This window comes from Schistocerca americana, chromosome 1 (assembly GCF_021461395.2).
Source record: "Schistocerca americana isolate TAMUIC-IGC-003095 chromosome 1, iqSchAmer2.1, whole genome shotgun sequence".
Taxonomy (NCBI): Eukaryota; Metazoa; Arthropoda; class Insecta; order Orthoptera; family Acrididae; genus Schistocerca; species Schistocerca americana.
The window spans coordinates 296,621,994-296,634,218 of record NC_060119.1 but is presented as its reverse complement, the minus strand read 5'-3'; the positions used below and the strand labels follow the sequence as shown (position 1 = coordinate 296,634,218).

At 42.4% G+C, this 12,225-nt stretch overlaps 1 protein-coding gene across 2 annotated transcripts in view; it reads left to right on the top strand.

Annotated features, from left to right (window-relative positions):
• The window catches only part of LOC124595171 (putative tRNA (cytidine(32)/guanosine(34)-2'-O)-methyltransferase), an 80,630-nt gene that overhangs the window by 55,967 nt on the left and 12,438 nt on the right, over positions 1–12,225 (top strand). For both annotated transcript variants that reach the window (XM_047133794.1, XM_047133787.1), the window contains one exon: positions 5,071–5,255. In XM_047133794.1, coding sequence (XP_046989750.1) covers positions 5,071–5,255 — 185 coding nt within the window. The remainder of the gene's footprint in view (positions 1–5,070; positions 5,256–12,225) is intronic.

The following is a 12,225-nucleotide window of genomic DNA, read 5'->3' as shown; positions in this document are numbered from 1 at the left end:
CGTGTAGCCGCCAGCTGAGTGTAGTGAACTCCTGACCTATTCAGCGGAACCCGAAACCCCATCACCCTATGGCGCAAGTCAAGGAATCTCCAGCCGACACGGTCGCAAAACCGTCTGAGCCTCTGATTCAGACCCTTCACCCGGCTCTGCACCAAAGGTCCGCAGTCGGTTCTGTCAACGATGCTGCAGATGGTGAGCTCTGCCTTAATCTCATAAGCAAGACCGGCAGCCTTCACTAAATCAGATAGCCGCTGGAATCCAGAGAGAATTTCATCAGATCCAAAGCGACACACGTCATTAGTGCCGACATGTGCCACCACCTGCAGCTGGCTGCACCTTGTGTTCTTTATGGCATCCGGAAGGACCCTTTCCACATCAGGAATGACTCCACCCGGAATGCACACGGAGTGCACACTGGATTTCTTCCCCTCCTTAGCTGCCATATCCCTAAGGGGCCCCATTACGCGCCTAACATTGGAGCTCCCAACTACCAATAAGCCCACCCTCTGTGATTGCCCGGACCTTGAAGGCTGAGAATCATCCTCTGAAACAGGGCAGGCAGCTTCATCTGGCTCAGCCAGAGACAGTGCCTGAAACCTGTTTGTCAGACGCACCGGGGAGGCTTTCTGATCAGCCTCCGGGGACGTATTTCGCTGCCTGCCACACCTTGGAACGACCTCCCAATCAACCACAGGCGAGGGCTCAGCCCCACTGCGGGCAGCAACCGGGGCAACCACAGCGGCAGACCGATCTGGGGACAGACGGGAAGAGGTTGACATCCCCGTGATACCCAAGTCCGACTCCCCACAGTGGTGCCCATTGGCAACAGCCTCAAGCTACGCGACCAAAGTCAGTGCCGCTTGCCAACTCAGCCCTCATCCGAACACAGCAATCACAGTCCCTGTCCATTCTAATCGATGTTAAACAACAGTTACTGAAACACGAATCCGTGCCTAGATAACGCAAGGGAAACACGCAAAGAATGTATTAACTAACCTGTACAAATGCCTAACGACTGCGCTACAATCTGCCTGAATTTACGAATATAGTAACTAAAACCCGAAATTACACGTCCTATACGAAACTCACACGCAATTTAAAATAAGAATCTACTATTCAGGTACTAAGGCGCGATGCTACAACTCTCAAATACTATAATACGCCCAAAATTTATGAATTAAACAAAGAAATTAAGAATTTAACTATGTAACAAATAAGTAAGCTAGGGGTATACGACTTGCTGCTGCAGCTGCTAATCCACCTGCGGCAGGGAGCATAGGACATGCACAAAATAATATTTGATAAAGCTACAACAAAGCAGTTGAAGAAGCAGATATTTTGTTTTGAGTACAGAGAAATGTTCCATCGGAACCAAGCATGAACAAGGCAGTGTTACTGGAAGCTGTAAAGTTTATCTGCAGAAAATTCCACTCTACCAACTCAACAACTGGCTTACAGCTTTCATGGGCAATAAAATTTTTATTTTCAGTATTTCATATACTTACTGACAAAATTTAAAATGCTGTCATAATCATACTCATTAAGAGCTATAATCTTATGTTAAAGGTTTAACAGAGTAAGTCAAGTGTTACAGTTAGAAAATGTGTATATATCGTAAGGCAGCATAACTCACAGTGTGCAAATTACCCAGACTACATTCATCGAGTACTTGAGAATGAGAGCACTTAGTGACCTCCAACAAACTTCCCACATAGATTCAAACTTTTATGCAACACTTTCTCGCTGGCACACCCTACAAAATGATGAAAGAAAGTTTATTGCGTAGTACATTTTTTTTTTTTTTTTTATGTTCATGCATTAAAATTGCAGAATCAGGCAACATTTCAGTTATTGTTGCTTTATTACTAAATTCTATTCACACCACATTTTGCAGACGGTATCCACATACACCACTGAACATAACTGCAAAATTGTATCATTTTATGACACATAGTTCAGTATATGTGACATTTATAAATGAAAGTTCGATTCTTTAAAGAACAGAGGTTGGGGAGTTACTGGTGTCAATCTAATTGAATGTATGTGGGCCCAAGTGACAAAATACAGGACAACAAACAATTAAAGTTTCCTCTCGGTGAGGTGGGAATGCTAACAAAAATGGTTTTTGAACATGACCCTACAGGACTGGCTTTTAATTGTGAGCCATACCAATAAGGTAGTTGAACACACACAGATTCCTGAAGGATGCTAAAAACATTCAACAGCCTAGACCGTAAAAACATTTCTTTTTCGAAGACAACCAGTTTCAACAGGCTTTTCTGTCTTCTTCAGATCTTAAAAATATTTTTTTGTTATGAAATATGACCATTTTACATTGGACCTCATGCCAAGTTGTCATGTGAATAAAAATCAGCACATTGTAAAAGGTTTGTCATAACTAAAATATTTGAAAATATACAGCACCTTTTGCAAATGGTCATGTCCATATATATTTGTTACTCACAGATGCTTGTTACATGACAGAAACACAATAGACAATAGCACATCTGTTCAATAAGCTAGACATGTTCTAAACAGTGAAAATCAAATGTTTAAAGAATGTTCAGCGTATTTAAACAGATGTGCTACTATGTAAAGTGTTTTTGTGATTCAACAAGCACGTGTGATATATGATTATGTTTTCAAATATTTTAGTTGTAACAAACCTTTTACAATGTGCTGATTTTTATCCACATAACAACTTGGCATGATATGCAAGTGTAAAAGGAACACATTTCATAACAAAAAGAGTTTTTAAGACCTCAAGATGACAGCCAAGACTGTGGAAACCAGTTGTCTTCAATAAAGAAATATTTATGTGATCTAGGCTGTTAAATGTTTTTAGCAAGTAAACAGATTGCTCCTTTGCTCTTCTCAAAATGAGGAAACTCAGTCATGAACAGGCGCGGCTCGTAATTAAAGGCTCTGAGGCGGAGCCGCCCCAAAATATATGTTAAAGTAAATTTTGCAAGAACGTATTACATAATTTAAATTATCAGGACGAATTTCGGATATTTCCCATTCCGATTAAAATAACGACGGTCAACGTTTTTGAATCTGTATGTATCGATAGATGTTTCCTGAACGGTTAGTAGTGTTTAGGCTGCGCCTTGGAACGTCCGTAAGCTGCATGTAGTAGCGGTTTGGGGGCGTGGCTTCTACATAGTACTGCTCTTTATGGGCGACCCGAAGGCTCACAGCTTGCAGCCTAAGGGTGTCATACCAACCACCACACGTTTTTCACGTTCCACTATCTATGTAATAAAGGAATGTAGAGTGGCCGAAACTTTGCTATCCAATCTCTGTCTCTGCACATCTCTACTACGCTTCGATGTGTCATTAATCGACGTTTAGTATTATTGTTTTGATAATGTTTTACATAGTTGTTTTGTTTCTGTCATTGGCTACTTTATCCACATTTAGAATAAGTTTGCAAATATCCCGCCAGAGTGCACTAGACTACAGTAACATAACAGTACTGCCATTTAGCGAGAGTTTCATAAGTGATTAGTGTGGTGTCACCGCCAGACACCACACTTGCTAGGTGGTAGCCTTTAAATCGGCCGTGGTCCATTAGTATACGTCGGACCCGCGTGTCGCCACTATCAGAGATTGCAGACCGAGTGCCGCCACACGGCAGGTCTAGAGAGACTTCCTAGCACTCGCCCCAGTTGTACAGCTGACTTTGCTAGCGATGGTTCACTGACAAAATACGCTCTCATTTGCCGAGACGATAGTTAGCATAGCCTTCAGCTACGTCATTTGCTATGACCTAGCAAAGCGCCATTACCAGTTACTATTGATGCTGTAAAACATGTACCGTCAAGAGCGATGTTCACCAATTATGGATTAAAGTTAAGTATTCCAGCAGCTACGTACGTTTTTTGCTAGTATAATTTCCTTGACCTGTTCCAGACCTCACGCCTGCCTGCGTGAGCTAAAACGTGTGCCTTTTGGCTTCCTCTCATAGTGGGTTGGCTGTCTTGCCAATCCACAACAATTAGAGGACAAAGCGCGTGAAATTTGTCCCATTACTTTACTTTCCTTACTTGCTGATGCTGACTGCTTTTGTTGATATCGTGTGAGATTAGCAAGTTTCTTTTTCGGAGTGTATTTTGCAAGATTTTAGTGAGCTTTACTTGCACAAGACCTGTGACGTCACCAAAACATCACAGTATTGTCATGCGAACTCGTAAACTTCGAGCTTTGGAGGTAAACCACAATAAACGCCTTAAGTTTAGAACTGAAAACACCTAAAATATTAAGCAGCCGCAAAGTTAACATTCGTCGCATTAAAGATCTCTCCGAAATGCGTCTTTTCATATGATTTGCTGCAAAGTGCCAGAAATTGTAATGATGACGTATAAAAACACTAACCAAAGATTTTAACTCGAAGTTAGCTTCTAATGATATTTAATACCTGATTATAGAAGATTCAGTACGTAAAATTATGGGTAGAGAGTGATATGCCCACCCCCTCCCCCTGAATCCTTACTTGTTTATGTCAGACTAATCTGCAGCGTAACCCGAGGTCTATGTTGGCTCCAATCGATAAATACCGCAGCCTTCCCCAGTATAGAAGCCACGAGCCGCGCCTGGTCATGAAGGACTGCTGGAAGAACAACTCAGAGAGACCATCATTTCTGCTGTGTCAAGCGTCAGTTCCAGATCTATGGAAGAGAACAGAGATTCTCTTGCAGTTGCACCACTTGTACCATAATTCTAAGCATTTATAAAATACCCTTTGACAGAGTGCTCTAGTCGCTATTTCCATTTTATGATTAACATTGTTTCCTTGATGGCCAGTTAACTACCACGTACCAAAAGTACACGTGATGCACTCAACGTATACTGCTAATAAAAGTGCTGTGAAAAGAAAATTAAATTAAAGCAACTTCATATCTAATAATTGCTTTTGAACTATGTATGTTTAACACATTATGGTGGTGTATTTACCATTCAAGTTAGTTAAAATTTACCCATAATCATTTCTGCTGCATGTATAGTACCATTGGCTACTTAATCTTTAAACAAGTTATTTCTGTTTCACTTGAGTTTTTTGTGTTACAGAAGCCTATGTTTTATGCAAAAACTATTCTCCTCCTGTCAACTATGAGCCAACTATGCAGGCACTGCTGCCTTTGAAGGAAACCTCTGACTTTCTCACTCTGTCTCAGTCCACAAATGCTATTGTACCTTTTATATGCTGTGGTGAAGAAAGTCCGTATGATGCAGATATGTGCTATCCAGTTGAGGTAAGTTTTTAAGCACTGTCTCTGTTATTGTACACTCCTGGAAATTGAAATAAGAACACCGTGAATTCATTGTCCCAGGAAGGGGAAACTTTATTGACACATTCCTGGGGTCAGATACATCACATGATCACACTGACAGAACCACAGGCACATAGACACAGGCAACAGATCATGCACAATGTCGGCACTAGTACAGTGTATATCCACCTTTCGCAGCAATGCAGGCTGCTATTCTCCCATGGAGACGATCGTAGAGATGCTGGATGTAGTCCTGTGGAACGGCTTGCCATGCCATTTCCACCTGGCGCCTCAGTTGGACCAGCGTTCGTGCTGGACGTGCAGACCGCGTGAGACGACGCTTCATCCAGTCCCAAACATGCTCAATGGGGGACAGATCCGGAGATCTTGCTGGCCAGGGTAGTTGACTTACACCTTCTAGAGCACGTTAGGTGGCACGGGATACATGCGGACGTGCATTGTCCTGTTGGAACAGCAAGTTCCCTTGCCGGTCTAGGAATGGCAGAACGATGGGTTCGATGACGGTTTGGATGTACCGTGCACTATTCAGTGTACCCTCGACGATCACCAGTGGTGTACGGCCAGTGTAGGAGATCGCTCCCCACACCATGATGCCGGGTGTTGGCCCTGTGTGCCTCGGTAGTATGCAGTCCTGATTGTGGCGCTCACCTGCACGGCGCCAAACACGCATACGACCATCATTGGCACCAAGGCAGAAGCGACTCTCATCGCTGAAGACGACACGTCTCCATTCGTCCCTCCATTCACGCCTGTCGCGACACCACTGGAGGCGGGCTGCACGATGTTGGGGCGTGAGCGGAAGACGGCCTAACGGTGTGCGGGACCGTAGCCCAGCTTCATGGAGACGGTTGCGAATGGTCCTCGCCGATACCCCAGGAGCAACAGTGTCCCTAATTTGCTGGGAAGTGGCGGTGCGGTCCCCTACGGCACTGCGTAGGATCCTACGGTCTTGGCGTGCATCCGTGCGTCGCTGCGGTCCGGTCCCAGGTCGACGGGCACGTGCACCTTCCGCCGACCACTGGCGACAACATCGATGTACTGTGGAGACCTCACGCCCCACGTGTTGAGCAATTCGGCGGTACGTCCACCCGGCCTCCCGCATGCCCACTATACGCCCTCGCTCAAAGTCCGTCAACTGCACATACGGTTCACGTCCACGCTGTCGCGGCATGCTACCAGTGTTAAAGACTGCGATGGAGCTCCGTATGCCACGGCAAACTGGCTGACACTGACGGCGGCGGTGCACAAATGCTGCGCAGCTAGCGCCATTCGACGGCCAACACCGCGGTTCCTGGTGTGTCCGCTGTGCCGTGCGTGTGATCATTGCTTGTACAGCCCTCTCGCAGTGTCCGGAGCAAGTATGGTGGGTCTGACACACCGGTGTCAATGTGTTCTTTTTTCCATTTCCAGGAGTGTATCTGGAGGTTTTTTATTACTTTCCACTTAAAATCTGCTGTTTTTTATATGGTATAACCCTGCTTTTACATTCCTGGAATTAACATTTTCCCACCATTTACGGAATTTTTTATTGCTCCTATCAAATTTACTATGTCTACAATGTTAATTTGCACCTGATATTGTGTCAGCATATTTATAATTTTCCCATGATTTACGATTTATATAAAAAAGTTTGTGGAGAAAAAACTGACATAAAATGATGCTGGAATGATGTTGGCTGTCAAGTAGTGTTTACAAACATTACATGGTTGAGTTTCTTGACATCAGGGTGCTTTGCTCAGTAGATTAGGAGCAGTGAATGTGTAAATGTTGGAACATTTCATGCTGTACCTCCTGCCGCTGCCGAGCTCTACTCAGCAAGGTAGCTGATAGGAGTAAGTAACACCCCATTTATTATATGCACAAACCACAAACAAAATTGACACTCAGCGCAGCAGCTGATGGGAGTGACCATAAAGGCATTTCCCATTTGCAGTCACTCCCATTGTCCACTGCACCGAGTGTCAACTTTGTTTATGCAAAAAAAATATATATATATATATATATATATATATATATATATATATATATATATATATATATATATATTTTTTTTTTTTTTTTTAACTACCAGATTTCATAAACCGATTTTCCAATACTGCTTCTGGGTGGTCAAGTTTTGTTTGAATATTGACAAAGGTGTGACGAAGATCACAACAGCAGGTTTCATTGTTCAGCCACTTGTAGCACTAATTGAAACCGATACAAACACCACACAAAATACTTACGTAAATATTTGTACTTGATGATGAGAAAAAATTCTCAAACTGCATGAAAAAATATGTAACTGGTGCAGTATTTAAATAGTAAATGACAGCTGCAGGCTTTCAAAAGCATCAATTATGACATAAGAAATTGAGTCAAACATTTCTACTTCCCAGATAGTTGTCAGTTCTCATTACATCAGTGGTTTTCATTAGCAAATAAACCTTTATTAGATAATAAACAAACCCCTGACAAGTATTTTGATGCCTATTACGTGTGTATACATAAAGTGAGAAAATGCAAGAGGTTATCCTATACGTAACTTTTACAGCTTAAAACATTATTTCCCATATTTTACATTTTCCCGCATTTTACATCATTTTTCTGAAGTCCCTTGAAAAGTGTAAAAGCAGGGTTTCAGTGTATGATAAACAGATTCTTTAGTTCTAATTAGCAAAGTAGGTGACAAAATTCAGTGTGGCTGAAGCGCTTTTTGCAAGTATTACCAGTCAGTCAGTCCAAAAAAAGGTTATTTTCAAGATTGCAACATGTTTCGCTGATGCCACCTGCCAGCCATCATTCTATCGTGTGGGGATTTGTAGGACTCCCCTTGATAGGTCAGGGTGCACTACACAGGAAGCAGCTACTTGGGTAGCACAGTACTTGTGGAGTTCACATGTGGGTTCTTTAGGTTAGGCAGTAGTTTGAGGTGCTCAAATGAACACTCACGAGTCAATATACATCAAGAGAAGCCAAACAATGTTCAGAATAAAGACACTTCAACTGTCACAGTTTTATCAGTAAACTGTCGAAGTATTCGTAATAAAGTTCCCGAATTTACCGCCCTCCAGGAAAGTTTCTCGCACTCAGATTATTCTTCGGACTGAGAGTTGGCTGAGCGTCAAATTGAAAAGCTCTGAGATATTTAACAAGTCATGGAACATGCATCAGAAAGACAGATCAGAGGCCATTGGAGTGGGAGTGTTCATTGCAGTTGACAAAAATATTGTCTCTACTGCGGTGGAATCTGAGTGTGACAATGAAGTCATATATAACAGGTTTAGGTTAAACTAAGTTAATTGTTGGATGTTTTTACTGGCCACTTTATTCTGCTGTAATAGTTCTAGGGTCATTCAAAGAAAGTCTATGGTCAGTAACACATAAATATCCAGATCATGCAATTCTAGTTGGAGGCGACTTTAACCTGCTGAGTGTAGACTGAGATGTCTGTGGATTTGTTGTGGGGGGTACAGACAGTCATTCAGAATACTTTTGAACACATTTTCTGAAAATTGTCTGGAGCAGCTAGTTCAGCAGGCCACACACAATGGAAATATGTCAGATCTTGTAACTGCAAATAGGCTGGACCTTATCGACAATGTCAGTATAGAAACAAGGATTAACGATCATGATGTCATTATAACAACTGTGATTACGAAAGTCAATAAATCAGTCAAGAGGACTAGAAGAGAGTACTGCTAGATAGAGCAGATAAGCAGTTATTAGCATCTCCCTTAGACAGTGAATTGGCATCATTTAGTTCCAGTAAGATGGGTGTAGAGGAATTATGGGTAAAGTTTTACACAGATTGTAAATCGTGGTCTGGAGAGTGATGAGCCTAGTAAGTGGATAAAGGAAAAGACCCACCATGGTTTAATAACAAAATTCAGCAGATACTGAGGAAGCAGAGACTGTCACACACTCGGTTCAAAAGGGAATGCACAAATGACGACAAGCGAGGATTAGTAGAGATTCTTGCGTCTGTGAAAAGATCTGTGCACAAAGCACACAACAATCACCACAGTCACACCTTAGCAAAAGTTCTGAGAGAGAACCAGAGAAAATTCAGGTGTTATTTAAAATCGCTAAGCAGGTCTAAGGCTCCCATTCAGTCTCTTGTGGCAGCTGAAGATAGCAAAACGAAAGACAAAGTTTTAAGTTTCATGTTCAAGAAATTATTCACACAGGAGAATCGTACAAACATACTATGATTCGACCACCAGACAGACTCGCATATGTACATTATTACATAGTAATAAAGATACCTGGTGTAGAGAAACAGCTGAAAGATTTGAAAGCAAATACATCACCAGGTCCGGACGGAATCCCAGTTCAATTTTACAAAGAATACTCTACATCATTGGCCCCTTACCTTGCTTTAATTTATCAGGAATCTCTCGCCAAGCACAAAGTCCCAAGCAACTAGAACAAAGCATGGTGGCTCTAGTATACAAGAATGGTAAAAGAACAGACATGCAAAATTACAGACCAATCTCCCTGACTTCTGTTTGCTGCAGAATCCTTGAACATATTCTCAGTTTCAGTATAATAAACTTTCTTCAGATTGAGAAGCTGATGTACTTGACTCAGTTTTAGAAAGCACCGCTCGTGTGAAACTAAGCTTACCCTTTTTTCACATCATATATTGTGAACTATGGATGAATGACAACAGGAAAATTCCATATTTCTAGATTTCCAGAAAGCATTTGACACAGTGCCCCACTGGCAGCTGTTAATGAAGGTACAAGCATATGGAATAAACTCACATATGTATGAGTGGCTTGAAGACTTCTTAAATAATAGAACCCAGTATGTTGTCCTCGATGTTGAGCGTTCATAAGAGACAAGGCTATTGTCAGGAGTGCTCCAGGCAAGTGTGATAGGACAGCTGTTGTTCTCTATATACATAAATGACTTGGCGGACAGGGTGGGCAGCAATCTGAAGCTGTTTGCTAATGATGCCTTGGTGTACCGTAAGGTGTTAAAGTTGAGTGAGTGTAGGAAGATACAAGATGACGTGGACAAAATTTCCAGTTGGTTTGAGGAATGGCAGCTAGCCCTAATTGTGGAAAAATATAAGATAATGCAAATGAATAAGAAGATCAAACCTGTAATGTTCAGGTACAGTATTACTAGTGTCCTGCTTGACACAGTCAAGTTGTTTAAATATCTGGGCATAACATTGCAAAGCATTATGAAATGGAACGAGAATGTGAGAACTGTGTTAGGGAAGACAAACGATCGACTTCAGCTTTTTGGGCGAATCTTAGGAAAGAGAGTTTCACCTGTAAAGGAGACCGCATATAGGATGCTGGTGCAACATATTCTTGAGTAGAGCTCAAGTGTTTGGGATCCGTACCAGGTCGGATTGAAGGAAGACATTGATGCAATTCAGAGGTGGGCTGCTAGATTTGTTACCAGTAGGTTTGGGATACACCTAAGTGTTATGGAGATGATTGAGCAAATTTCAAGAACTGGCATATGAAGCTGACTGCCGAACAATTCTACTGCCACCAACATACATTGCACATAAGGACCGTGAAGATAAGGTATGAGAAATCAGAGCTCATACAGAGGCATACAGTGTGATCTTTTCCACCATGTACAAACTCTAGGGGTTGATCAATAAGAGAAAATGCAGCAAAAAAGGTCTAACGAATATATGTCCAGAAATACATGGTTTCCATGGTAGGAACTATTTATTCGGCCGTACTTTGTTACAGAGACTGTGGTCTAATACGTGCTGTACAAATCAGCCACAATTACAATATGCATGGTTTTCTCCTAGAGGGTCATACTGTTCCTCATATGTCATGCCCTAGCACTCTCTCCTGCTATAGTAATTGGTAATGTTGTGTCTGATTTATTTCTCTTACTGACTCACCTTGCTGTAGATGTTATACAGCGTTGTACCAATAGTTTCGTATTGGAATCAAGAGCTTGCTGACATGGTGTTTACTTACAGAAAGGCAAATGTCAATGGGCAACAGGTAGCAAGGTTGTGTCAGAAGACCTAGTCCTGCCAACAACAACCACAGCTTTTAGTGTTTGCCATTTGTCTGAGACAGGGCTCAGAAGCAGGAATTCATGAAGGACATACCTAAAATGTTTGGATACCAGACTTGGAGGAAAATGTGATTAACACTATGGTAGGCAACTGCCGTGTCAGTGTTAGGCAGTTGGCCTGCCAGTACACGGTACGCCAGACGACCATGTGGAACATTCTCCATAATTGTTATTACCCATATCACTTACAGTGCACATCGGAAGCAGTTTTGTCACTGGTTTCTTCACCAGGCAAGCACAATTCAGTGCATTGTGTCATCCATCCTATTCGCAAATGATGCCACCATTATACGGAGTGTTATCTTCAGCTTTCATAACAGTCATCTGTGGGACAGTATGCAGAACCCCTAAGGTAGGGTGACAGCGAATCATCTGCATCGGTGCAGCTGGAATTTGTGGGCCAGGATAATTAGCAACCATATTTTGGGACCAGTATTCCTTCCACGTTGCCTAACAAGCTGGATCATTCAGCTTTTCTTGCTGGTGACTTTGTCTCTCCCACTGGAGAAAGCACCATTGATGACTTGAAGGGTTATCTGGCTGCTACATGATGGTGCTCCAACCCACTTCACAGTTAACATTTGGGCGCACTTCAGTCATGTCTTCCCGGATGAGAGGGTCCAGTTGCATGACCTGCTTGGTCACCAGATCTCAACCTATGTGATCTCTGGTTGTGGGACCATCTCAAAAGTATTGTGTACACAGAGCCAATTTCAGATGTGGAGAAACTGGAGCAGCATATTCATAATGCCTTTGACACAGTTCGAATGCAGCCTGTTCAATGTGAACATGAGAGACAGAACATGCTACGGCGTGTACACGGCGCCCATGTGGTGACGCACATGGAAACCATTTTCAACACATAATGTAATTGTGCCTGCAT